Source organism: Eptesicus fuscus, chromosome 8 (genome assembly GCF_027574615.1).
Source record: "Eptesicus fuscus isolate TK198812 chromosome 8, DD_ASM_mEF_20220401, whole genome shotgun sequence".
Classification (NCBI taxonomy): Eukaryota; Metazoa; Chordata; class Mammalia; order Chiroptera; family Vespertilionidae; genus Eptesicus; species Eptesicus fuscus.
The window spans coordinates 88,010,348-88,038,166 of NC_072480.1; the positions used below are offsets into that span (position 1 = coordinate 88,010,348).

General features: G+C 52.6%; 1 protein-coding gene and 1 long non-coding RNA gene across 5 annotated transcripts; one reads left to right on the top strand and one right to left on the bottom strand.

Annotated features, from left to right (window-relative positions):
- Positions 1-513: 513 nt before the first annotated feature.
- Positions 514-13,007, bottom strand: LOC114233251 (uncharacterized). Of its 4 annotated transcripts, XR_008556783.1 has the most exons (7): positions 12,795-13,007; positions 11,011-12,045; positions 8,458-8,910; positions 8,145-8,295; positions 7,520-7,649; positions 6,414-6,503; positions 514-555 (listed from the first exon to the last, which is right to left on the bottom strand). It is a non-coding gene; the product is annotated as an uncharacterized LOC114233251 (long non-coding RNA). The 4 variants fall into 4 exon arrangements; XR_008556781.1 differs by lacking the exon at positions 514-555 and having other exon boundaries at positions 5,637-6,503; positions 8,839-8,910; XR_008556780.1 differs by lacking the exon at positions 514-555 and having other exon boundaries at positions 5,637-6,503.
- Positions 13,008-13,241: 234 nt separating this feature from the next.
- DUSP4 (dual specificity phosphatase 4) lies at positions 13,242-26,984 on the top strand. Its single transcript, XM_054720079.1, has 4 exons — positions 13,242-14,132; positions 23,837-23,982; positions 25,183-25,402; positions 26,024-26,984. The coding sequence occupies exons 1-4, from the start codon at positions 13,724-13,726 to the stop codon at positions 26,407-26,409; spliced, it is 1,161 nt and encodes a 386-aa protein (XP_054576054.1). The 5' UTR covers positions 13,242-13,723; the 3' UTR covers positions 26,410-26,984.
- The last annotated feature ends 835 nt before the right edge of the window (positions 26,985-27,819 follow it).

Sequence of the window (27,819 nt, forward strand, 5' to 3'; positions counted from 1 at the left end):
CTTCTGGCTGCTCAGCCCAACTTTGAGTTCTTTCTTTTTCACATACTCCATCTCCAACCCATTACCAAATTTTGCTGTTCTACCTACTGTGTATATATAGAATCCAACCACTTCTGATCACCCTTGCCAGTCTCACTTGGATTGTTTCAATAGGTCCCTAACCGGTCTCCTGCCTTTGGCCTTTGTCCCCACCAGCCTATTCTCAACGAGGTACTTCATTGTTTCTGTGAAAGCCTAATCCAGATCACGCCATTCCCCTGCAAAGCTCTCCAGCGGCTCCCCTCTCACTTCCCAGGGCCTGCAAGGCTCCATGTGATCTGGCCCTCTTTCCTTCCTGGCACCATCTGCCATTGTTCTCTCCCTCCCTCATTGACTAGCTTCAGCCACACTGGCCTCCTTGCTGTTCCTCACCCAGGCCAGGCACACTCTTGCCACAGGGATGTTCACTTACTCTTCCTTCAGCCTGCATGCTTCCCAAAGGATGCATGGCTCACCCCTCCACCACCTTCAAGTCTTCCGATAGATCATTCTTCCTGTGAGGTCTTCCCTCAACACCTGTTATGACAGTAGTAATCTACTTTAAAATACTTCAGTATTGTCAGCATGTGCCAGCTCATTTGAGTTTTAATTCTAGAGATGGTCAGTTAACTTGCAACCAAGAGTGCTTGGCTGGCTTTCTACCAGAAGAGCCGTACTCTGAAACTGCTATTCTGGGAGCTTCTGTTATCCATCCACATCTCAAGCAACAATCAACACTTTAATTAGCACACTAACCTAAAAAAAATAGGTCTTTATTGGTGAAACTAGGAACATGTTAAGTAGTGTACTGAGAATTAATTGACTTTCTTTGGTAAAATTAAAAAATGATTTTCTGTGAATGGCCTCCAGTAGTTGGCTATTATCATTTAGAGACTTCGGGCCACTCCCTGCTCTTACGTAAGTGGGGTGTAAGAATCACCAAATGCGAAAGTGACAGATAGAATGTAGGAAGGATGTTTTGTTCAGAAGGCTTGTAACCTGGCCTTGTGCCCATCAGGAGAGACTTATTCTCTACTCTGTCCCATAACCAGATGTTGATATGAAAGCATTTGTGGTACGTGATTCCAACGAGGGGGCACAGAACCTCAGAAATGTGGACAGGTCCATGGGAATTCAGAATAGGTTATGTGAACAAGTTGGGACCTGCTTCAATAACAATTATTTGGTTAATAAACCTCATAAGCAGAATCTGGTTGGAGATGTGCTTTGATTATTCCCTGATAATGACATTATGGAGAAGTGGCCAACCCTCACTACCTCAAACTTAGTAGCTTCCATTACTTATCCAAAAGGTCTTAAGAATCAAGCATATCCAAATCAGCTTGGGTCACATTCCAAGACCTTCTTATTTTAAATTTTTACTATCCTCCCAGGCTCTGTATCTCTCTCTATCCCTGTGTCATTTTTGTCCATGACCTATACTCAACATCTAGCATACTATATATGTTACTTTTTGTGTGTGTTTGTTGTCTGTCTTTACTGCAGATGATGTAAACTCCATGAGGTCAGGGTTTTTTATCTTTTCTTGTCTGTTTTGTTCATGACCATAACCCAGTGTAAATAACAGTGCTTGGTATAACAACAATGCCTGCATGTCTGTTTAGTGAATGAATAAAAAAAGATAAGGGAGTACTTTAAGAGAATAGACAAAATGATGACAGAGTTCAAACGGAAGAGGATTATTTTGGGCTGGAAAATCAAGGAAACATGAATTTGATTGTGCCATGGAACAAGGAGAACCAGGGCAGTCTAAATGCATAGACATGAATTTATTGCTTGCCAGGGAAGGAGAATCACATCGTTTAAGAAAGGTCAGTGAGTCTCCGTGAACTGAAAGTGAAAGGGACAGAGCTAATGTGGAAAAGAAGTTTTGTCTAAATTTCCAACTGATTCAAAAGTGAAGTTTGAAGTCTCCCTTGAGATGGGTTATTATTCTGGTTTTGCATCACTCAGACGTGGGGCAATTCTCAAGCAGATCCAGGATGGGTTGCCTAAGGCCCTGGTGGGAGTGACCTGGGGATTGCACAGAGGGCACATTCACATGTGCATGCTCAAAGCTTGGCAAGATCTTTCTCAGACTGTCTCAGGAGACCCGGGAGAAGGGCATTTGGGGCAGAGAGAACAGTGTGAGCGGAAGCACTCAGGAAAGAAAATAGAGAGCTGATCTGGGGAAGACACAGGTCAAAGGGTGATCGCAGACGAGGGGTCAGATGTTGGGAGAGGAGGTAGAGGTTCCACTGTGGAGCCCTTGAATGTGGCCGGCAATAGAGTCATCAAACATTTGTAATCAGAAAATATGCCCAGCTGTGTTTAAGAAGATCGATCCAGCAGTAGCGTGTAGCAAGAAGAGGCGGGGGTCAAGTTAGGAGGCTGGTATAATATCCAGGTGAGAGGTAGTAAAGGCAGAAAGACTAGAGCAGGCTGCCAGGGAGGTGGTCAAAGAAGAGGGCACGGGAAGTCACAGACAGCTCTAGGTGAGTCTAACGTCCACTGCTGTGTGTATCTCCTATGTTGACACTCTCCCAGATCCTAAGGCTTGGGGGCTCAGCCAGGAGGCCACCAGCCTGTCACTGTGGTTTGGCTGGCCAATGGGAGGAGGTGGAGGGAAAGACAGTTGTCAGTGGACAATGTGGCTGCTCCAACCACCCCACCCCCACCCCCAGCCAAGCCAGCACTGACATGCAGAGGTGGTCACTCTGGGAGTTCAAGGTCTTTAGGGCCACCAGGGGGAACAACCTTCCATCTAGGAGGTGGGGGGGGGGGGTCAATGAGCAGCATCGAGCCCTACCACCAGACCCAGCCAAGGGAAACAAGATCCAGCCAGCAAGAGCCCAGGCACAGGAGAGGTTTGGAGCTGAAATCATGGTGAGAGGCCAGACCCAAGGTGAGGCTACCAAACCAACCTTGGGCCTGCCAGCTGGTGGGGAAGGGCGCCAGTCACAAAGCCAGGATTGGTGGAGGGACAGTGGGCTAAGAGACATGTGTGTCATTGTCTGTTGCATTGGGAAAAACGGGGCTGCTTTTGAGACCACAATACCCAAGTGAGTCTAACACAGCTTCCCCTGCCAAGCAAAACAGGCTTGCTTCCCTGCAACCTCTTCCCCTTTCGCACCTTCTGGAGAAGATGGGAACTAGCAGAGAAAGGGCGGGGAAAAGGCACCCAAGGGCCAGCTGCCTCCATGCAAAGCCCTTCACAGGACTGACCTCTTCTTTCTCTTCATTCATCTGCCAGAGGGTGCTGCCCTCCAGAGCCCCGACCTCAGTGGATGGTGAGCGTGGGAGAGATGTGGGGGTGGCCCTTGGAAGGCACTGACTCCGGCAGCCCTGTAACAATCCTCTGATTGAGAAACTCCATCCCTGTCCTCAGGGACGTCCTCCACACACTGCCATCTAGAGCAAGGAGAGCCAAGCTCTCCCATCGAATCTGGCACTCTCCCGTCTTCTTCCCCTTCTTCGCTCTCTGCAACCGCTCTTAGCAATTGCTTCTGACTCTCCTGACAAGCCATGGGTCATCCCTGAGCCTGGGAAACGGCTCATCACTGGAAGCTAACAACTAGTGCCAGAGGCTTTTGCCTTGGTCCCACTCCCCTGTCCCTCCCCCTGGTTGTCTTAGGGTAATGCCCTTAGAGACCATGCTCCCTAGGCCTCCCCCACCCTCAGCCCAGCAGGGGAAGGAGCTGCTGTGGGGAGGGTCCAGGAATACAAAGCAGGCTCAGCTGTGCATGAGGGGACTAGAAGGGCCCAGGAGACCAAGATCCTTTCCTGGAGGTTCCGAGATGTCATGAGGTGGGCATAAGGGATTGACCCATCAAAAATCAACGCATCCATCTGATCTCTGGATGGGCATGTCCTTGGGGACTTCAGAGAAGTGAACGAGTCAAGAGACAAGGTAGGGGAATTGTGTATTGAGTCAGGTACCACCCAGGCGCTCTCCTGTCATCTCACTGAATCCTCAGGCTTGCCCTGAGGTGTGTGCTTTTCATCTTCGTTTCATAGCCAGGGAAACCAGGGCTCAGAGATATGAAGAAACCCACCTATGGTCTCACTGCTAGAAATGGCCAAGCTGGGGTCCAAATCCAGAACCTAAGCTCTGTCCACTCCCCAAAACTAGCCCCTGAGGACAGAATGTCAGGAAGAACAATGGTGAGGGGTTTCTCGTCTCTTTCTGGGGAAAGTTCTGGTATGTCACCAAAATTCATATCTTAAAGTTCTAACTCATCCCGTTCCTCAGAACATGATGTAAAGCCATGGTCTTTAAAGAGGTAGTTAAGTTAAAATGAGGACTTTAGGGTGGGCCCTAATCCAATTTGCCTGGTGCCCTGAGGAAATGAGCACACAGAAGAGAAGGCCACCGTCTACAAACCAAGGAGAGAGTCCTCAGGAGAAAGCACTCTTGCCACCCCCTTGATCTGACTCTGGCTTCCAGAACTGTGGGACAAGACATTTCTGTTGTTTTACCCACCAGTCTGTGATCCTTCGCCATGGCAGCCTAAGACCAGACCCCATTCACGAAGCATTCTTTGTTTTCTAGACCCTCTGCAGGAATTTCACACTGAGTTATCTTCAGAGTACAGCCTCATCCAGGAGGCTGGCAGGGAGGCTGAGCAATTGCTGGTGTCCACAGAACCCCTTAACTAACGGTATACTTTGGCTACAAAACTCAGCGCATGACATATGCCTTTGTCAACTATCTTTCCGTTGTGATGATCATGGCAACCTCCGCCTCCCCTCAAAGCAGGAGTGCAGGAGGGTGTCAGGTGGACAGATGCTGACCTCCCTGACTGCAGGCACAGTTGACCTTCAGGCACTGGCTGGGTCGGGGGCCAGGCACTTCCCCTGTGGCCTAATTTGAGCAACCGGTTTTCTTCTATAATAATCACAGGGAAACAAAAGATGCCTCCCTAGCCCTCCCCATTCCCACCTGTCAATCATCACTGCTGCCATCCTTCCAAACTGATAAGTAACTGATGATGCATTGACGGCAAGAAAACCCAGACTGGAGGTGGAAGAAAATCAGTCTCTGAGTTTTTTGAACATTTAATTTGAATACATCCTGTCACAAGTGACGATGAGTTAACACTCACACAAAAGGGGTGTGGGGGAGGGTGAGAAAGCCCCTTGGAATTGCAAGGGCTGGGAGAGGAATAAAGTGGGCTTACAAAAATGAGCCAAAGTATCTTAGAGGGGGAGGGGGAAAATAGATGTTTCAAGAAGAAAATGTAAATGTTATACATAGATGTATGTGTATGTGTATGCATGTATATGTATATACGCATTTATGTATGTAAGTGTATATGTGTACGCACACACACACCACACATCTCTGCAGTGCAAGGCCTTGGGGAATCACATACAGGGAAAGGGTCTTGACCAGAGCTGTCCCACAGGGGAGGTTTAACCCGTCTCCAACATTTTTCTTAATTTGTCTGTCCTTTGGAAAGAAGGCACAAACACAGGAGCCCTCATAAATAAGACCAAAAAAAAAAAAAATCTACATTTTTAGCATTCTGTGGTTTATTATTCTTCAAACTTGATAACTTCCAAGTGGAAATCCTGATCATTTTTAGAAACTATTTTCTGTGTTTTTCATAACCCTTAAACCAACCACAAAAACCCCCAAAGCAGTCTGCTCTAGAACTGCACCTCTGACACATGTGTAAAATATTGAACAGCAGGCTTTGTTTACGCTTTTTATTCACATGTGTAAAACACAAGAAGGACAAACCTCTGCCTGACTGACCTAAAATTCTAGACAAGAATACATTCTGACCACACTTCATTTCAAGCGTGAAAAATAGCCCTCCGAAAGGGGAAAATATATGCGGTGTTTATGCCTCAGGCCAGGAAGTGTACCCTTTCGCTCCGGTTCTGCTCTGAATAGTCATCTAGACACATCAGCGTCTTTCAGTGTGACCTCCCTTGTGAGTTTCAGTTGGGCAGTTAGTTTGGTCAGAAGTTCCCGCAAAGAACAGGAGAGGATGGAATCTGCGGGTTTGGGACAGGGCTGGGAAGCACCTGGAGCTCCTGGACGGTGCATGGAGCAAGGAAGCCTTGGGGCAGTTGGTGGTGGTGGTGGTGGTGGTGGAGGGGCGGGGACAGATTAGTAAGAGGCTGAGGCTCTAGATGGGTGTCTCCCAAGAAGCTAGCTGCAGCCCTGGGCACCAGTGGCAAACACCAACACCACAAAAGAGGAGCAGGACACGGTGCCAGAGGAGCGGGCAGCAGTGGTCGTGTGGTAGAACAGGTAAAGCCTACCTAGTGTTTGCAACAACGTGAGGAGCACAAATGGAACAGAGGCTGGGGCGTGCAGGGTGGAAAGATGGAAGGGCTTGTCGCGTTTCTTCTGAGCACAGTCAGAATAATTAATAAATTACCAGATTTCCGTTCCAAGCTTTCTGTGCTCCACTCTGGCCTGAGGACTGTAGAAATTTTGTCAAGATCCAAGAGCAGATCTTACAGCATTGCTAGGCAGATAATATGAACAGGGGTTATAATGTGAATTTGCTGCAATATCTAAGATTATTTAAATCTGCTGTGGAAAATGAGGGAAACGAGGTAGAGAAGCAACGAGCTTGCTAGACTGAATGTTTGGGTCCCCTCACAACTTGTATGTTGAAATCCTGACCCTCGATGTGATGGTAGGAAGTGGGGCCTTTCGAGGGTGATTAGGTCAGGAGAGTGGAGCCCTTACGAATGGGATTAGTGTCCTTATAAGAAGGAACAACAAATAGATCCAGAGACACAGAATCATGGTACAGACTGTCAGACCTCAGAGGGAAGGTGCCCCAGTCCCTGTCTGCCTCAGTCGTCCTGCACCAGGATGCTGCTCCTCTGAAGGTGTAAACTTTCCTCGGTGCAATTTAATCTAGGTAACCCAGTTTTTGTCTTTTTAAAAAATCATTTGGGTTATCTAGAATCAACATACAAAAGGAATACACCCAAAAGTGCTCTATTCTTTTCCAGATAAGGATTGTAGTCTCTCTCTCTCTCTTCCTTTTCTGTTGGAATTAGCATAACAATCCACAGGATTTATACTCGGAGGGAAATACCTAGGGTCCTTTTTACTCAGTGGTTAATTACATCCTGCTATTTATCGCATGTATTAGGGGTTAACTAATTAGCACCCAGCCAACTCTATTTTTAATCCATTTCTCTCCCCACCCCCACCCCCACCCTAACTCCTAGTGTCCTGTGTCCTTTAGGCCACAGTCTTGAACCTCCCCACCAAGTAACAAGGTGATGAGGTCTGTCCTCTAGGCCACCAACGCCCCTTTTTCAGGGCCCCTTTGGATGCCACCCTGAGTCTGAGCCACGTCCTCTCCAGACCTGGGTGTCATTTGGTGCAATGAAAACGCCCACCCTCCCCCGCCTTCCCTCTGAGGTTTGACAGAGGGGGGGCTGTCATGTTGGGGATCATCTCTAAATATCGGCTCACTGAGGAGCCTGTGGAGGAAGGGGGAGTCCCTTTGCTCCTCCTCACTTGTTTCTCCTGTTCCTTCTGTATTCCATCCAGCTGGGAGAGGCTGTTCAGATCCTGACTTCAGAAACCATTCTTTCAATGGAAGTGAATTGATCAGTCTCACGCAGTGTCAAAGGCCTTTGGATTTTTGCTAAAATCCTTAGAGATGACTATTAAGGAATTGTTGGTTCTTGGCCCCTTCCTTCTGTCTACCAGAAAATTCAGAAGTAAGGACTCTCGGGTTTCTCAAGGACTAGTTTCTAAAGCCACTGTTGGCTGAATGGGACCTGCTCCTCATTCAAGCAAAGTTCTAGTTGAAATTCTGACACCTCTCTTTGCACTGCCGACCACCTGGTCAAGCAGTGATATGGTTGTAAAGAGGATCAGAATATGCCATTCTGGCATACGGGTTATTTTGAACTAAAGGCAATTAGAAAAAGCAGACATAAAAAGAGCTCTCTGTCTCCCTTCCCCTCTGCGTAAAAGCAGGCCGTAAATTGCCCTTGTGCAGGTGTCTCCTTCTGCCCTCCCAGGAAGAGAACAACCTTTATCACCAGGGACGGTGATGGACCAAGATGAGTGCACAAATAACCTTACTAAATAACCCTTATCTCCCATTAGTTTCCCCCATTTATTTCCTACTCACCTTCCCATAATTTATCAGCTCCAGAAGCCCAAAGCCCCTTTTTGTTTAGTCACTTCTTGACAATTTATTGTCCTTTGTTAAAATGGCGTGTAAGCCCCCAGGTCTAACTACTTCTTTGGGTTTTCATTTCTTTTCTGTGAAGTCCCTGTGCCTGTGTTTAAAAAAAAAAAAAAATTAACATCAATGAACATTGTTTGTTTTTCCTCCTGTTAACCTGTCTTTGTGAGTTTAATTTGCAGGTCCCAGGTACAAGCCTGAGAGGATAGAGAAAGATTATTTCCCTTCCCTACAGTTATGGTGAGAATTAACCAACCATTACACAAAAAGACCTCACTGAGGCCAGGATGTGGAGGTGAAGAATAGCTGAAACATCTGAAAGGCGCAGGGCATTCTCTCCTCACACTTGTTAGGCAGGAAGGACTGTGTGCAGGACGAGACAGCAGTGGATAATGATGACCTGGGGCTGCGGTAGCAAGCAGGCAGCACCACAGGGGTTTCCTATAAATTTGTTTTACGGTTTCATCAGTGAAGAAATAATGCCCCGAAGCCCAAGATTTTCTTTGATAGTCTTAATTTTGGGTTGTTTCATTGCTTTCAGTAACAGTTTTGGAATATGCATAAACAATGTGACTTAATGTTTACTTCTCAGTGAGAATTTTTCTCTAAGTTCACAAGTCCAAAACTCTTTTCTGACCTCATACTCCAACATTTGGAAAATATGTTTATTGCTGTGTCCTTGGAACAATGATTTAGACATTTCGTTGTCCTGAAAAACAAAACAAACAAAACACAACTAAATAATAATTACATTATTTTTTTCTAGCTTGACAAATGGTAAAATTAAGGTATACAACAGTTGACCTGCTTAACGTGACAATGAAAGTTATACAGAATTGGGCCCACACCTAGGTCCTCTTGCATCTGGGTCAGCTCACAGCTCACAGCCCCACAGCTCATGGTCCATGGCATAGATTTTCTACAGAGCCTTTGCATCATCTTGGCTCCCTTGCAGCTTCAGACCAATTGTTCATCTATTTTTAGCAGGCAAAACCACCAGGGAAGAAAGAAGCTAACAAATGAAAGGAAAAGATATAAGGCACAAGGACAGAATGAGTATCAGAGGTGGGATAAAAGAAAAAAAAAAGTACCCTAAAAAAAAAAAATCCAGGGTAACATGTAAGTAGATAAGATGTATTTTATGCACAATGGAATTTTTCCTTCATTTCCCTAATCCCACAACACGGTTCAATATTTTTCTTGACTGAATTCCCCTCACATTTTGTTTGTTCTTTCCCAATGACATTTATTAGATCCTGCCTCCCATAACATACCATGACAATCACACCCTGACCAGACCAACTAGATTATAAACTATTTGAAGGCATAGACACATTTCTTTCCCTCATTGAATTTAACATGTTTGTTGGATAACCAGGGAAGTACTCCCAGCTAGAGTGATTAACAACAACAACAACAACAACAACAAAACTTCTGGGTCCATTTTTATCTTCTATTTGGAGAAGCATTTGTTCCCAAAATTTGATTTTGAAAAGCTGAAGAACTGGCATGGGGCATTATTGCTTGCTTGACTAAAGAGATAAATAAAAACCAACAGCTTTGCTCTCCGTGAGCACAGGAGGGACAGAAAGAGAAAGGAGTTTGAGCCTGTTCTTTGTGTTGTGGCATTTGAGTGCGCCTGGCGTAGGGGAGGGAGGGGAGAAGGCTGCTGAAGCTTGGCATGGCGTTGATAGGGAGCTCTCCTGCTCAGATCACACCGTGTTGGCAACAGACCAGACAGGAGGAACCCACAGGACCTTCCTTACCTTTGTCACCTTGATTAATTCAATAATGATTTTTCAGGCAAGTTCCAGTCAGGCACTTTGGGACAGGGCAGTGAGTCAGAGGTTGGCATTAAAACCAGAATAGAAGCCACAGTCCTCTCTGGGGAGCGTCCTCCGGGCTTTAAATTCCCAGCTCACACAACTTCCTAATTGGTAAGAAATGTTCTTCAACAAGAACACAGGTTTTGCCAGGCCTGACAGTGACTAATAACGTGGTCTAAGGACTGACTGATGAAAAAGAAGTTGGATTCACATGTCACAGTAAATTTTTAAATTACTTTCCACCCGGAGGTTTATTGCTGAATATAAATAAAATATCTCTCCTTGGGCAATCCCATTCCAACTCCAGAAGATATGCCTTCGTTAATTAAATTAACTTTGAAGTGACATTCAAACAATGTCTTCCTTCTAAATGCCTTTGTTTTCTCCAAGATCTTATTGACAAGCTGTTTCACAAGTTCCTGTGTCCACCGCTTAAGCGCCCCACCCCCAGCCTGCATACTAATTGGGACGTTTTATCTTCTCTGTGTTGGGTAGGTATAGAGTAGTCCTCACATTGTATTCATTTAACTGTGTTCCCAAAGGCCCACATACTTACAATACCAAAAATGGAAAAAAAAATTATCTAGGTTGCTTAAAAAGGAACCGGAAAAAAAATACAAAATCTACATCTCATTTACTGAAACGCACACAATTGACAGCACATTCCTGAGTCGAGGAGAGAGGATTTTTAATAAAAAATTAGTCTCTTTCCAACATCAGGCATTCGCGTTCTTATTACTGGGGCTCTCGGCTTAGATCCTTCCAGTCCGAAGCGGAGGCGCCCCTCCCGGGCGCGGGCGCGCAGGCGCGGGCACGCACACGTGGACACACAATCACTCACACGCGCCCGCCCACACCCCCTTCCCCGCGAATCTCCTGCGGGATTTACAGGTTTCGCCACCGCGGATGACTGTCAGGTGCAGAAAGCAAGCCTTTGTTCCGTGAGCATCCTGCCCCCCGCCCCCCGGATTTGACTTATTTACTTGCCACGTGAGCTCTGAGCCGGGCGGGTCCGGCGGGAGGCCACCCCGGCGCGCGGGAGACAAAGGCGAGGAGCGCGCGGCCAGTGCGGCCCAGGGACGTCTCCCCAGCTCCAGCGACAAGGGCGAGATTGGCCCGACCTGCCTGCGACGGAGAGGCTCTTGCAAGAGATGTTCTGTCCAAGCCCGCGTGAAGGCGTCGGTGTTTCCTTGCGCGGGGAGGGGGCCCGGCCGGGGCCAGAGGATCCCTGGATGGTCGGGGCACGGGGACTCCTTAGAAAGGCGCGCTCCGGTGTGCCAGGTAGAGCGAGGCTTTGGACCGAGCCTCGCAGCCACGGCAGTCTAAGAGAATCCTACCGTGGCCCCCTTTGTCCCGGGGAGGGAGTACAAACCCCTTCATACCCGAGAGGCCAAGCCGGGAGAGCCTTGGACCGCTCACCCCACACAGTGCCCGGCGTGAGCAACGCGCCCCGGGCGCACAATGTAAGGGCACCAAAAAGCCAGTGCTCAAAATACATATCTTAATGCGATGCTTTTTGAAGCAGTTAAAATGGATGCCAAAAAAGTATGTTGAACAAGATATTAAATTCTGACTAGAGGTAGGATCAGTGCAGCGCCTTGCTGAGCCAGTCTGTAGCCCTGGTAAAGGGAAGATTCCCGGGGTGTCCGCGCAGGGGGAGAGGAGCGAGGGCCACCGGCGTCGGAAGTGGAGGTCCCCCGGGGCCGGGTAGGGGAGTGGAGGGGTGGCCCCGGGGGCCGGAGGTGAGAGGTCGGGAGCGCTGCTCAGCCGGGAACAAAGGCGAGGCAGAAGGCCAAGAGGGGGTGGGAGAACCTGGAAGGGTTCCGTCCTTCGATGCCAGGGTCGGGCTTCCACTCGGACCTGGAGTGTAAGCCTCCCCGCCGCCAGCGAGTCCTGCAGGTTTCCCGCTCGCTGGTTAATTCTCACTAACAAGACTTGGCAAGATGTCGGGCGAGTCATTTTTGGCTTTTGTTGTGTCCGCATCGCGACGCACACAAGCCCCCCGACAAAAGCGGCTTCTGGGAAATTAAATGCATAAGTAAAAAACGGGGGGGGGGGGGGGGAGGCAGCGGGAAAAATGCTACCTGACCTGGAAAGGGAATGCAGAGACCTGAGTCTGAGTCTGCCCCAGAGCTTACTAAACCCTTGACGGTAAATGTCTCAGGGTCTAGCTTCGCACCAGATGTGGGCCCTCACTGTTATTTCCTGAGAAGACAATTGGCACCTGTGCAATATGGGGTGAGGACTGTTCCAAAAGTCACATAAATAAGTAAATAAATATCATATATATATAGTCTGCTAGGGTTAAACAAGCATCTTGAGGAAGCGTGGACAGGAGTGGCACCCCGCCTTCCTCCAGAGGAACAACATTCCGGCACGGAATGCCTCCCTCTGGATCGGAAAGCAACTGACCCGACACTCCGCTCCCATTACTGGACTTCGGGGCGGGAGGGATTTTTCTTTCATCTTCTACGTTGGGGCTTGCCCACGTCCTCGGGAAGCTATAAAGCTGATTTAATGGCTCAGGATGAAAATCGATCACACTAATGCATAAGCTAACGTCAGAGGAATCGCACTCGAAAAAAAACGGCTAGCCGGGCCCGACGCACTCCGTCAGTCTGGGGCGAAGAGGTCCCAGGCCCGGTCGGGCGGACAGCGGCATCACGAAGGTCCCCACTAAGCTTCCCAGCCGGGAAGGAGGCCTGCGAGGCTCGGGGCGGGGGAGCGGGGGGAGGGGGAGGAGCAAGGAGGTAAAGAGGATCCAAACCGATCCCTAGCCTCCGTTAGGCCGGGTTCTCAGCCGGCTACTTTCTCCGTGCCCAACGCCGCCGCCCGGGTGGAGAGCCCGCACCGCCACTCGCGCTGGGTGGATCGCGGGTGGCGGAGGCCCGCGCCCGCAGGCTGACTGCGAGAAGCGCCGCCGCGCTCCATTCACAAAGTCCCGGCGCGCAGCCTGCCTGCGGGTCGGAGGCCTCCTCCCTCTTCCTCTCGGTCCGGGTTTTTATGAATGGGCCTGGCGACTAGCGCCCGGCGGCCTGTTTACTCCGCTCTTTGTGACGTCGCGGCCTCGTGACTGAGCGCGAGCGGCCCGCACTCCATTCACGCGCAAGGGAGGGGGCGGGAGGAGAGGCCGGCGAGGCGGAGGCGGCGGGGATGGGGCGGGGAGCCCGAGCTGGGGGCGGGAGGCGGGAGGCCCCGAATGGAAAGAGGCGGGGCTTCGCCAGGTAGTACCGAATCTGCCCTCTCCCGGGGGAGAGCTGAGGAGCATTAATAAATCTCTAAGCCGAGGAGGAAACTCTGGCTGGGGCAGCGCGCCGAGCTCCGGCTGCTCCTGGGGTGCGGCGGGCGAGCGGCGGCGGCCGGAGAGGCACAGCGGGCAACATACAAAGAGGCCACAACAGAAGGGAGCCCTCGGCCCGCTCCCGTCCACACAGTCCCCTCCACCGGCGCCTCCCCCTCGCACCGCGCGGTGCTGCCTGGTGCCCGAGGCCGCTCGGACCTGTGCTGTGACTGCGAGACTGCGGAAGGAAGGATACTGGGGACAAGACGGTCTCCTGTGCGGAATCCCTGAGGGCCAAGTTCCTGGCCACTTTGGCACGCGCCCTCCTTTAGCCCTCGCCCGCCCCTTCCTGCAGCCCAGCTGTCCCGGCTGTTCTTCGCCTCCTCGTGTGCCAGCGGCCCCGGTTCCCGGCCACCATGGTGACGGTGGAGGAGCTGCGGGAGATGGACTGCAGCGTGCTCAAAAGGCTGATGAACCGGGACGAGAACGGCGGCGGCGCCCTGGGGCTGCTGAGCGGCGGCAAGTGCCTGCTGCTGGACTGCCGACCGTTCCTGGCGCACAGCGCGGGCTACATCCGAGGCTCGGTCAACGTGCGCTGCAACACCATCGTGCGCCGGCGGGCCAAAGGCTCCGTGAGCCTGGAGCAGATCCTGCCCGCCGAGGAGGAGGTGCGCTCCCGCCTGCGGTCCGGCCTCTATTCGGCCGTCATCGTCTACGACGAGCGCAGCCCGCGCGCCGAGAGCCTCCGCGAGGACAGCACTGTGTCGCTGGTGGTGCAGGCGCTGCGCCGTAACGCCGAGCGCACCGACATCTGCCTGCTCAAAGGTAAACGCGGGCGCCGGGGGGCGAGCTCGAAGGGCGGTGTGTCGGGGCTGGGCGGCCTGGGGGAAGTGCCCTGAGGGACTCGTGGCGGCGGGGATCCCCGCGAACTCCTTTGTGCGTCCCGGTGTGCACGGGGCTGCCCGGGTTTGGGGGCGCCCGCAAGCGGTGCGCGCTCCAGAAGTCCTCAGGACGGCGAGGGCGCGTTTCCTCCGTCACCTGCCATCCCGCACCCTTCCTGGCGGTTGTGCGTTTGTTGACGCTCATGAACGGTCTGGCCTCGCGGGCGAAGCGCCCCTTCCGCGTTTGCTCACCTCCCAGGGAAGTGCTCCTCAGGGTCACTGTGCGGGTGGGGACAGGTTAGGCCTGTTCGTTTGGTGTGTCCAGGCCCTGGACTGAGGTCCGACCCCGAGAACCCACGAGGCGAGGAGAGGGTGCAGGACGGTGGGCGCCAGTTCCATCGGAAACCTTGCCCTTCGGAAATGCACCGGGAAGATCGGGGTGCGGACACTGCGTGGAGCGATCGGTGTCTCCCCCGCTGCCGCCCAGCTCCGAGTACCCCCCGGAAGGTGGTCAGCTCCTCCCGTGCCGAGCTAGACCCAGGCCCCGCCGGCGCGGGAGGCGGGAGGCGGGAGGCGGGAGGAGAGAGTGTTTGGGGAACGCCAGGCGGGACAGTGCCTCCTAAATACTCAGGCAGCGGAGAAGTGCGACCTTTTGTTCAGACACCATTCCGGAGGATCAGAGGGAAGGCGTGCGTGATTGAAGGGAACCCCGGTGAAACTCTTTGGGGAGGAGAGTCTTGTCAAAGCTGGAAGTCGCTTTCCGACTTCACGCCGTCCAAGTAGCGGGAGGGGAAGGTGCGCTGGCCGCACCTGCGCTCCCGGCCGGGCCGCCGTCCCCGTGGGCCCTGGCGCGGGAGGAGCCGCGGGACGCGGGGAGTGAGGGCGTCCCTGGCCGCGATGCGCCCCAGCCTCCGGCCGCCGCATTCCGCGCATTCTTCCGCCCCGTCCGGTCCCCGCTGCCCAAGCCGGGGGGCGTTTCAGACTCCAGCCTTCAAAGAGCCGCCCGGTTCCTCCTGCCGGCGCCGCTCGCCTCCTCCCTCCTTTCCTTTCCTCTCCCGACCCGCTCACCCGGGAGGAAGGGCGATGGTGGGGGGAGGAGGGCGGAAACCTCTCCCCGCCGCCCCGTCCAAAAAGGCTCCGCAGAACTGCCCGGTGGCGACGGGCCGGGCTGGCCCTGGTGAACAGCGGGGGGCTTTGTTCTCGGCAGTTGTTTCCTGGCCATTTGACCTGTCAGCTGCCGGGGAAACGCTGCTGTTGACCTGTGGCTGAACCACTAAGGCGATTTTGCTGATTTTTTTCTTTCTGTGCGAGGCTGCCTTTTGCACCTCCGGGGGAGCCCAGTCCTCCTCCCTTCTTCTCAAAGCGCTTTAAGAGAAAGTGCCAGGAAGGGGCCGGCCCCGCAGGGACCGCGCGCGGAGCTGTGTCCGGTGCAGGTCCTGGGGAGACCGTCCGTGTGGGCGCTGGAGGGAACAATACGAGAAACTGCTTTTGGGACGAAAGTCCCTTCGCGTGGCCGGGTATGGACGGGTGTTCTGCTTGCTGCGCTGCCCTGGGGTTCCTCCTGGTTTAGAGCCGCAGCGCGTGCCTCCCGCGGGGGCTTCTGAACCCAGAACCCTTCTCGGGGGAGGGCAGACCCACGTGGAGTCTGAGTTCGTTTTGTTTTATTTTTCTCCCTGGAAGAGATCCGGAGGGGACCGCCCCAGAGCGGCAGCTGGGGACCTTGGCCCTTGGGCTTCCGGGCGGGCGCGCAGACAGTTAGGCCCCCCTCCCAGGGAGGGAAGCATATTTTTAAAGTTTACCCCCTCTGGCTTGCGGCACCTCCCTGGGTCCCCCAAACCCCATACGGAGAGCCCAGAGCCAGATCAGACCAGCCACTCCGCACGAGGCAAGTGCTCATGTATAGACTGGGTAGGACCGGAGCTTCTGGGTAAAATGACAGTCCCCTGGCGGTTGGCGAGGTGCCCAGCCCGCTGAAAAGCAGCTCTGAGGGCTGTTGCCTCCCAGGCCTGCACTGCCTCCTGTGGTCCGAGCTGGTGCGGCCGGGAGGACGACCCTATGCATCTCAAGGTCCACTGACTCCCTCTGAGATGGAGAGTGTCTGGGCCTGGGTCTCAGGTTCAACTTGTCTCTTCAGGAGCAGGTCATGGGCGCAGCCAGGAGGGGCCCGGGCAGAGGAAGCCTGCCTTTGGCAGCCGAGCCTGGCATTCTCAGGGTGGCCCGGCTCTTCCAGCTGGCAGGCTGCCTTGGAGGTTGTTACCTGGGTCCTAATCTGGTTCACTGAGCTTATTGTCATATATGTGCTAAGAGGAGGCCCTCTGCACACAGTTCCTCTTCCTTCTCGTTGCCTTTTCATGGAAAAGGCTTTCACCCCGAGGACAGAAAGAAATTGGGCAGCGTCTGCTCCCACACGCCTGGGGAAGGTGCAGTGTCGGGGAGGAAAGCAATGGATGCCCCCCTGCACCCCCAGTTGAAGGCAGCGGAGTGGAGGCCATGCGGGTTGTGGGGTGGGGTAGGGAGCTAAGTCAAGGGAAACATCGGAAAACAGCCTTAGAAGATCTTTAGTCAGTACCTGGATTGATTAGGGGTTGGGCCATTTTGTTTTGTAGCTCATGGGCTTTTCTGTGTGTCTCGTTTCACGTGTGGTGGCGGGTGCGGAGTACACGTGGTTAGACATTAAGCCAGTCACCCAGTTGTTGGTGTCCGCCATCCGGAGGGACAATAAAAACAGCAGGGTTTGTTCAGAAGTTGTATTATCCTTCCTGGCCAAAGGCTAGCTAGTTCTACCAATTATAATTCCGTTTAAAATGTTGATTTTTCTATTTCTGTCTCTTTGACCCGGCAGTTGCAGGTGGTTCATAACTAATACCACAGGTACGAATTCAGAGTTGGGAGTAAACTTTACTTAATACCAATAACATGCTGCCAAGTTTTGCTAAAAGCAATAACGCAAATCACTACATTTTTTTCTGTTTTTTTTTTTTTTGCAATTAAAATTCCCATTGGGGTAAACTTTTTTAAAAAGCTATGTTTATTTAAAATCCTATGAGGCATTTTTAGGGACAGTTTAGAAGTTTCAGTTTTTCAGCTTTTATTATAATACACTTCTCCTTTCAAATCCCCTTTTCCTTCATAAATCCTTGGATTAGGGTTTTAGACACTCCTTCCCCCCCCCCCCCCCCACACACACCTTGGTCATTAGAGAAAGACAAAAAGAGAATTTTTTTTACCCTAATCGAAGTCATTCCTTACCTACCATCTTCCCCAAATAACAAATCAGTCGGTTATGCAGAAGATTCCAGGTATGAAAACATTATCTTTCCCTTTTCCTGTCTAAAATTCATCTCAGCCCATGACCGTTGTGAGTTCTTCAGGTTCTGATATAAAAGCTGAGAAAGTGAGAGGATCCACCAGAGATATTCTGGCTTTTCACTCCCGGTTGGAACTCATGGACCCCACGGGCCCCAGTCCTGACCAACCATTCAGAGGCCGACATCACACTTTCTGTACAAAACAGCCACCGAGGGCAAAAGACATGGCTTGGGGGCCTGATGGGGCTCAGCCAGCAGCCCTGGTGACTCTGGTGCTGTCTTCTGCCTTGTCTCACTCTGTCCCCATTTGTCCAGCCCATCTCAGGTCTCCAGGAGGTTAACAGCAGAGCCCCAGTGGAGGGCGGGGGGAGGAGGGGAAGAGGATGCTGAGTGAGGTCGCACACCTCTTCCACCCAAAGGGACTGGCTTTTCTCCTTACAGATAAGACAGTGCCTGTGACAGCCAAGGATTGTTAGAATTAAAAAAAAAACACAGTAGGCCCTAAAGATAAGTTCTACTCCCTATTGTAATTTGTTACAGAGTTACAACAAATGAAGCAAACTCACTACTTTTTGCATCATTTGAACTGGATGCTTCCAACACAAAAGTAACTACAGAGGGTCCCTGTAAATTGAGCGTGAAAACATCATCCTTACTAAGCCCGGCACAGCTCCCTGGGGCTCGTCCCTGATGCTTAGAAGTGAGCTGAATGGCACCCACCAAGGTGGGCTGCACGGATGGAGAGAGGAGGGCGGCCTTTTTCAAGGAGCCAGGACATTTCTTTAAAAAGACAGGACCTCTGAAACCAGATAGCTGGCCTCCTTACTGGGAGGCAGTTCCCGCCTAACAAAGAGGAAGTTTGACAGGAAGGAAAGTTCACTCTGGAACGGAAGCCGGCTTGCTGAACCCAGCAGACAAAACAGGACTGGGAAGGACTTGCAGACAAGATCCAGCCGAGGGGGGGCCTTAGGTGTCAGCCAGCTGTCGTCCCAGGACAGGCAGGCTTGTGGTGAGAAGCCCACTTAAGCACAATTTAATAACTGAAAACTGCTCAGCGTTCCGTGGGTGCTTACTGAGTCCACACCCACCTCACGGGAAGTGCTCAAAGCCAAATGACCTTCAAATGACCTCAGGCTTTCTTGCTGGCAACATATGCCTTGTATTGATATGATGTCTCTGGAGGGCCAGGCCACGGCCCTGACTGTGAACGGGTGATGTGCTGAGTGTACGGGGGGGGGGGGGGGGGGGGGGGAGAAGCAGCCACGTGAACATTGGTGACCCCGGGTCACCACCAGTGCCAGTCTTTGCCATCACAGACCCCATTAAGGGCCCTGTTATGATGATGGGATCAGCACCGCATCAGCCTGCCCTTTCCGAAGCATCCTAACACATACCCTCCCAGCCCTGCATGGACGGGAGGCCAGCTGGCCATCATGGTCAGTGAACTCCGACAAGGGCATTGCTGTGCGAGTGTGTGAGAAAAAGGAGAGCATAGAGTTGAACTAGAAATGTTCCTGAATGAAGTTGGCTGAGAAATTACATATCCCCCCCCCTCCCCGCAAAACAGTCCAGTTTTAAACGGAAGACGAGAAAATCAGAACTTTAAGACTAGAACGCATATTATTAAATAAGAACACGGGAGAAACAGGTCAAAATGAGTCAGAGTATGTTATGGGATGGCATTTAATAGGGCGTAGAAAAAGCAGGTGGAATCAGCAATGAAATTGTTTTAAGATAACAATGCAGATCTTGCACATCCTGTCAGTTTGTCGTTTGCAAATAAGTAAATTGTGGCCATTGGGGAATTTAGAGGTGATACAGTCTGAAGCCCTTCCGTTCTGAGGGCGGGAATACAAGGGTTAGGGAAGGTGCTTGCTCACGCTCCCACTGGCGCCCGCACCCTGCCCTCTGTTTGCGCTCCTGCAGGAGGCATGGGATCCAGCCCAGCCCGCAGTGTCCCGTCGGAATAAGCCTTCTTCTCATAAGATCTGGATAAAACTTGGTGATTTAAAATGGAGCTCTTACAGGCCTGTGGCTCTGGTGTTTGCATGGATTTGGGAGTGTGGAGGGGAGGCTCCGGGGAGCCTGGGAGCATCTTTTGAGCCCCCCCCCCAATCCCCACAGTAAATTCATTTCCATTTCCGTCCTGACCCAGTACAGGGATGCAGACACACCAGAAACCAGAGTTCCATGAAATGATAGCGTCTTTAAATGCCAGTGCATTCCAGTAGTTTCTATTTTATTTCGTTAAATTTAAAATGCTGGTCACAGCTCCTAATGACAGCCTGGAGGTAGGAAAGCACTGGAAAGAAGTGGGGTTCGGTGAAATGTCAGCAGTGTTCTGCCCGGGAGGTTTTGCATGAAAACTGTCTTTGCATGTTGCAACCAGCAAGCAGGCCGTGCCCTGGAGGAGGACCACCAGGAAGGCAGAGCTGGGCGAGCAGCAGGGTGGGCTCCAGACAGCTGGTTAGAAGCCGCCTTTGAGACCAGTGGGCTGAATGCTGGCCGTGCCCTTACCTGGGGCTGCCCTGCACCTCAGCTTCCTCTTCTGTAAAATTGGAACTAGTCACACCTTCCTCAAGGGCCGCTGGCTGGACACACGTATGGGAAGAGCCTGGCATGGTGAGCATTTCCTCTCAGGAGTGCCCATCATTTTAATTAGCACGGATCTGATACCCAGAGGCGACTTCCTGCGATGTGGCCTTGTAGGGTAGACTTGGAGGTTCCTAACTTGCATGATTCCATGGACCCCACTCGCCTGCATGCTTCTGGCCCGAGGGCAGCCACTGGCCCCCCCAGAAGGCACTCCTTTGTAACAACCAGCCGGACCCCCAAAAGCCACAGCTCTGGAGTGAAAACCCCTTTCATTGCTGCTGCCATCACCGATGTGACCTTCCTTCTGTGCTCCTGTCCCTCCGGCTGACCTGCTTCTTCACTGACGTCCCTTTCTGCTTGTTCTTGAAAGATCCGCCAGAGGGCACTGACTTTCCAGCATTTTTCTGTTCTGTTCTAATAGTGTCTTTTCCTGACCATTTCGGGTCTGGCCTCTGGGTCACCCCTGTCTTGTCCCCCCACCTGCCACAACCCCCAGGGTCAGCCTCTGACTCGGGTTCTCTGCGCCTCCCGGTTGATGGAGACTGAGAGGCAGCGGATGTCCCAGGCCCGGAAGGGTCTCCAGCTCAGAAGTGCGGCACCTTCCTTCTGCTGGCTAAGTATGGGGTCTGAAGACTCCAACTGGAAAACACAAGCCCAGGAGGAGGAGGTGGCCCAAAGGCTGGGGTCCCCTTGCAGGTGCCCAGAAAGGAACCTTCCTTATGCGTCTCCCCGAGGCCAGGCGCGCACTGGCCGTCCCAGTCAGTCCTCCAAGGACTGCTGGTGTGGGTGTTCCATCACGTTGTATGGATGGGGCAGCAGCTCAGAGCGGCTGAGTGCCGGCCCCAGGCCCGTGAGTCTGACTGCAGAGGCTGTGTCCCCTCCAGAGCTTCAGGCTGGTGCCCTTCCTGTACCTTCTCAGCAGTGGGAAGAACGTTCTTTTTTAAAAATATATTTTTATTGGTTTCAGAGAGGAAAAGAGAGGGAGAGAGAGATAGAACTTCAATGATGAGAGAGAATCATTGATCGGCTGCCTCCTGCATGCCCCCTACTGGGGATTGAGCCCGCAACCTTGGCCATGTGCCCTTGACCCGAATTGAACCCGGGACACTCTACTGAGCATAACTGGCTAAGGCGGGAGGAACATTCTTTCAACCACTCGAGGCTCCTTGCCCTTCTGCTGCCCTCAGGGTGCTCCTCTCTGTGACCTGGCATGCCTGTGACTCCACCATTCGCTCTTGGGTGGGTCCCGCTCTCTGACTGTCCAGGTGACGAGCTTCTGGAGGGCACCACTCATTCCTTACATTTCTTTGGGGGGGGGGGAAGGGATGTGTTTTAATAGCTCAGATTCCATAATAAACACAAGGGTCATTTTATTTGGAAATTTTCAAACCCTCCAGAAGTATACAGAGTCACACGTGAGGACTTCTTAAAATTTTATTTAATATTATTTTTAAAAAATACAATTTTATTGATTTCAGAGAGGAAGGGAAGGGAGAGGGAAAGAGAGATAGGAACATCAATGAGGAGAGAGAATCATTGATCAGCTGCCTCCTGCCCGCCCCACACAGAATGGAGCCTGCAACCCAGGCATGTGCCCCGACCGGGAATTGAACCTGTGACCTCCTGGTTCATAGGTCTACACTCAACCACTGAGCCACACCGCTGAGCCACATGCTGACTTTTTGTATAGGTGTTCAATATGGTCTGTTGACTGATCCATTTCCCTTTCTACTTTCTCTGAAGGGGAGGAAGCATTTATACGGTTTCCCATCCCAGATGTTTGGGGGGGCAGCAGTGTCGGCAGCGTTATAAGGAAAAGAGGGGACAGATGGGGGTGATAATGGGAGGGAGAGCAGCCCTGTGCTGAGGTCACCGCTGAGCCAACCAACCGCTGAAACTGGCACCACGGGTGGGCCCCTCTGCAGGCTGTCTGTCCAGGGAGGCTGGTCATTATGACTCAGCAGGAGCAGGTGCCTGTGACTGGAGAGATAGCCATTTATATCCCGGTGAGGGAGGGAGGGAGGCAGGGAGTGAGGGGAGCAGAGCCTCCGGTCAGAGAGGAAGAAATGCATGCCCAGTTTCTGTAAGCCTTAGGATGTGGCAAAGAATCATGTCCCTTCCTTTCGGAAGCAGCTTCTAGGGCTGGAATCCTGGGCGAGAAATTGACTAACCATCACATGTCGGCATATTGGAAGATTACGATGAATGTTACGGGGAACAGTGGCACCATGTCACTTAGTCACCAAGATTTAAAGGTACTAGCTACACACGTGACCATCAGCTGAAGGGATCCATTAGAATAGTTGTTCCACAACGTGCAGGCCCCACTGAATTATTTTTAAGTAAGTTGATGGGTTAAAAAAAAAACTAGATATAATTGACATACAACATTAGTTTCAGGTGTAAAACATAATGATTCGATACTGACTATATTGCTAAATGATCACCCAATAAGCCTACTTACCATCTGTCACTGTCTAGGGTTTAACATTTTTTTTTCTTGTGATGGGAACTTTAAGGTCTAGTTTCTTAGCAACTTTCAAATATGCAATACAGTATTAGTAGCTATCGTCACTCAGCTGTGCATTACATCCCAGGCCTCATTTATCTTACAACCGCCAAGTTTTCATCCCCTTCATCTATTGAATTCATTTACAACCCATCTTCGGCCCGACAGAAACGGCAAAGTGCCGACACGAGCAGGGCCGCCCATTGACAGTAGATGGTGGGTCACTGCAGAGCCAGGTCCAGAGGCCACAGGATCCGGGGGGAGGCTGAGCGTTTCTCGTCTCGGAGTGGCTTCCTGCCTGCCTCCGCCCAGCCAGGCCTTTCTGCGGGGCCCTGACCCCATTCCACACGTTTCTCTCTTTTCAATGAAAAGATCTCCCTTCCCCGGAAGGTGATCTCACAGATAACCATCCCAGGGCTTAGCAACTCTCAGGCCAGGAAATCCTCCCGTGCCCCAAACCTGTGTGTGTAGCAAGAGGGGTTTATTTAGATTTAAGCCCATTTCCTCTTGTTTTGGCCCCTTGTCGACGGAACAGCTGTTTGCAAGGCTGGGCGACTGGCATCTGCTCTGCTGCCGAGATCTAGAAGGGCTCGTGCCAGGGTAACCTTTTTCCTTCTCCCCCGCACTGAAGCTCTCCAAAGGAAGAGCTAAAGTTGGGGAACGACAGACGTCTTTGCAGGTTTCTTGTGCTTATGGACAATCACAGTCGCCTTGGCCTCTTCCACGCCTGTCATCACCCTAAGGAGCTCCTCTGGCAAGAGTCCCTTCTGCATGCCCCCTGCACATCTTCCTCTGTGTGTCTGTATCCCAAACCAAGACCGGGAAAGCTTACCGTCCTGGCTGAACGTGGACTCAGCATCTCTGGAAAAGGCTGACCTCCTGGCCGCTGTGACGTCAGCCGCCTAGTGTGCCCGCTGTGACGTCACATAAGCATACTCCACAGTCACTGTATTTAGATTCTCGCGGAAATTCTTAATAAATACTTTTATTATTAAGCATAATTATTCAACTGTTGGTGACTTAGAAGGGAAAGCCATGTTCCTCAAAGACTCCTTTAGAAAAAAAATCCCTGTAACCTCAACAACAAAAAGGACCATTATCTCTGGGCCCACAGCGCCACCCAGTGGTGAATGCAGAGACAGCTCTCCTCACTCAGTGCAGGGATAGGACTCAAGTTCTTTGTGGTGTCCCGCTGGCTTAGTGACCCCATTAACCTGAACTTCTTTCTCCTCACAGGTGGCTATGAGAGGTTTTCCTCCGAGTATCCAGAATTCTGTTCCAAAACCAAGGCCCTGGCAGCCATCCCGCCCGCAGTGCCCCCCAGCACGGCCGAGTCCTTGGACCTGGGCTGCAGCTCCTGTGGAACCCCACTGCACGACCAGGTGTGTGGGGGCTTCTTTTCAGAGTTCTGCTTTCAGGGGCTTTGGATATTGGGATGGGTTGTAAGGTAGGTTAGGAATAGGTTATTCCTTAGAATTCTTCCTCTTCCCTCACTTATTCCCCTAACTTAAGAAAAAAAAAAAAAGACATACCTCCTGCCCTAGCGGGTTTGGCTCAGTGGATAGAGCGTCGGCCCGCGGACTGAAGGGTCCTGGGTTCGATTCCGGTCAAGGGCATGTATTTTGGTTGCAGGTTCCCCAGCCCTGGTCGGGGTGCGTGCAGGAGGCAACCAATTGATGTGTCTCTCACATCGATGTTTCTCTCTGTCTCTCCCTCTCCCTTCCAATCTCTAAAAGTCAATGGAAAAATATCCTCGGGTGAGGGTTAGCAACAACATTTAAAAAGTCCTAACTCCCTGATTAGCCTCTAGAGTTACGTGCAGACAAACGAGGAGGCTGCTGAGGCTGGACGTGTGACCAGCCCTGCAGGAAGCTGAGGGAACACCCTTCTTTGAAGGAGTGACCACCCCAGTCCAGAACACTCAGGCTGTCCCCAGTTATAAATGACATAAATGGCCAGCCAGCTCTCCCCCAAGAGAACCAGCGTAAGCCATTCCATTTCTCACAAGCCCACCCCTTCCAGCCCTTTTCATGTAGATGGGGAGGGGTGAACTTACATTTATCTTACAACCAGCAACCCTGCTCCCCAAATCTCAGGTTGCTCAGGAAATCGTCCTTCATTAAAGCCAAGGTTACCCAATTTTGCCAAGATCCCTCCTCTTGTCTGTGAGGCCGGCATGGCATCTATTTTTGACGTAACAAGTGAAGAAGTATCCAACCTAAGAAGTCCCTACACCGCCCAACAGATAGCTTGGTGATGGGCAGGTGTGAGCTCTTAAAGTCACAAACGGTGGACACGCCAGCAGTGTGCCTGTCTCTCCCTCTGTCACGGGGGAGGCTGCTTGAACAAGGCTTTCCAGTCCTGGCTTCTCTGCAGAGGGCACCGTCAAGGCCAGAGGAGTCCCACTGGGCCTCCGCTCCCTTCAGGAGCCTCCTCAGGACGAGGGGACGCCTGGAAGGGCTGTGTCCAGGCATTCTCCCCAGGGCCTGTGAAAGCCCCTCTCCCTGCCCCAAGCACCCCAGCCCTCTCCCCGTCTGCTTTGCACTCATGGTGTGGGGGCCTGTTTTCCCTCTCCGGTGCAGGGGGGTCCGGTGGAGATCCTGCCCTTCCTCTACCTCGGCAGTGCCTATCACGCTGCCCGGAGGGACATGCTGGACGCCCTGGGGATCACGGCCCTGTTGAACGTCTCCTCTGACTGCCCGAACCACTTCGAAGGGCTCTATCAGTACAAGTGCATCCCCGTGGAGGACAACCACAAGGCCGACATCAGCTCCTGGTTCATGGAAGCCATCGAGTACATCGGTAGGCTGGCCCCGGCGGGGACTGGGTCCAAGGCCGGGTGGGCAGGGTGGTAGAGACCATTTGTAACTCGTGGCGGGGGGGGGGGGGAAAGGAGGTGGTTCCCAGGGTGTAGTCTGCCCCTGCCCCTGCCCCCCCAGAGGAAGGCCTGCCGGTTGCATGGTGTGTTGGGCAGGGATGGGAACCCGGTCCTACCTCCATGCTGTTAGCTGCAGAGCCAATAGCCTTTGCCTTCCATGTCTCCAGGAGTATTGCTGATAAGGCGCCTGGGATGGGGAGGAGGACAAAGAAAGGGAGAAATGAGTCGTTCTTTTTATTTCTGCAAGAGGAAAGAAATCCTTGAATGCATTGGTGTCTTTTCCAAACTTATTGCATGTGTTTGGTTGTCTCAAAAACAGCTTAGCATGGTGGGGATCCTACAGCCCCTTCACGTAGGGGTCCCCCCTGCCCTCCTTCCACGGGAGTGCCCCATCCTCTGACACCTGTCCAGCCCCCTCTCCCCCCTCCCACCCCCACTGCTGGTCAGGCCACCAGCCTAGGCATTCGGGGCAGAAAGTTTGGGGCGGAATCGGGACTGCTCAGGTGGAATTGGGACTGACACCCCCCCCCCCCCCCGCCCCGCAGACGCCGTGAAGGAGTGCCGCGGCCGCGTGCTGGTGCACTGCCAGGCGGGCATCTCGCGCTCGGCCACCATCTGCCTCGCCTACCTGATGATGAAGAAGCGCGTGAGGCTGGAGGAGGCCTTCGAGTTCGTCAAGCAGCGGCGCAGCATCATCTCGCCCAACTTCAGCTTCATGGGGCAGCTGCTGCAGTTCGAGTCGCAGGTGCTGGCCACGTCCTGCGCCGCGGAGGCCGCCAGCCCATCGGGGCCCCTGTGCGAGCGCGGCCAGGCCGCCCCCACGCCCACCTCGCAGTTCGTCTTCAGCTTCCCGGTGTCGGTGGGCGTGCACGCGGCGCCCAGCAGCCTGCCCTACCTGCACAGCCCCATCACCACCTCCCCCAGCTGCTAGGGCCGCGCGGGGAGCCCCCAAACCAGGGGCCTTCAGCGACCGGTGGGGGCCACGGGCGGCGGCCAGGTGGGACTGACCAGCCGGGCGGGGGGGGGACAGGCCACCAGGTCCCTTACATCCCGTCTCCTCGGCCGACCACCGGGCCCCCGGAATGGCAATAAGGACTTTGCATACCTGTGAACAGCCAACTAACGGAGCCCTCCAACTTCCAGCAATAACGCTGCCTCGCGGGCGGGCAAGACCTCGGCGTGGTGTGTGTGTGTCCGGGTGACGTTGCAGACGGGAATTTCTTACCTCATTTTTTTTAAAGCAGTAAGGCTTGAAGTTAGGAAATCCACAGGTCCTGGCAGATGTGCCCACGCAGTTTCATTAAAGGGCGGGGACGTGGGGGGCGGAGGGACAAGAAGAAAAGTTTGCCCGAAGTGCCTGGTTCTGTGTGCTCGGCCCTTTTTGTTGTTGAGGTTACAGGGATTTTTTTTTTCTTTTTTAAAAGGAGACTTTGAGGACATGGCTTTCCCTTCTAAGTCACAAACAGGTGAATAATCATGCTTAATAATAAAAGTATTTATTAAGGATTTCCGCGAGAATCTTAAGTACAGTGACTGTGGAATATGCTCATGTGACGTCACAGCGGGCACACTGGGCGGCTGACGTCACAGCGGCCAGGAGGTCAGTGGCACCCTGAGGGCGGCCAGACTCGCATCTGAGCCGCCTGGACTGGCACTGAGAGGCAGGCAGGGCGCCGCGGAGGAGGAAGAAAGGGACCACGTTTTATAACAGCTTGCCAAGCTGGTTCCTGGGCACGCGGACACCGAAGGACTTCCAACCACAAACAGCACAGCCTTTTCTCTCGGATGCTCAATAGTTCAGTTCGGCAGGTGGGGGCGTTCTTCTCCTCGACCTGCCTGCGGACTTGCAGACCATCTGCGACAAATGCCATATCCTATCAGGTGCTCTAGACACGCTGGGTGCAGTTCAGCTTGCCCTAGGCCCTTGGGAAAACCGGCCAACTAGAGACACACCGGAAACGAGTCCTGCAAGTGGGGACACCACCTTTTCTCCTTTGCATACGTCCGTCGGAGGTTTTCATGTTGGGGGGTTTACTTGGGGTGAAGGACAACCAACGAGTTTAAATTCCTGGTTGAGGTGAAGGTTTCCAAAGGCCCGCTTTTGAATAAAAAGGGGAGCGGGCACCACAGTTCGGGTCTCCCTGATGTCCAGGATGGCAACAGCGTGGGAGGAGTTGGGGTAGACACTTGGCTTAGGTCCTAAGCCTTAGGAGGTGGCTGTGGGCTCCTGTGAAGGGCATTTGGGTGCCGTTTTAGGATCCTGTCTTGAGTAATGCCACGTTAAGGGGCCTTCCGAACAGAGGAAGGCCTCTGGAGGGAGAAGGGCGTTTTCTGTGGGTTG

Coding starts and splice junctions, on each gene's coding strand:
- DUSP4 (XM_054720079.1), top strand. CDS start 13,724: ATGGTGACGGTGGAGGAGCTGCGGGAGATGGACTGCAGCGTGCTCAAA. Junction 23,983..25,182: donor GAACCCCACTGCACGACCAG/GTGTGTGGGGGC, acceptor TCTCCGGTGCAG/GGGGGTCCGGTGGAGATCCT. Junction 25,403..26,023: donor GGAAGCCATCGAGTACATCG/GTAGGCTGGCCC, acceptor CCCGCCCCGCAG/ACGCCGTGAAGGAGTGCCGC.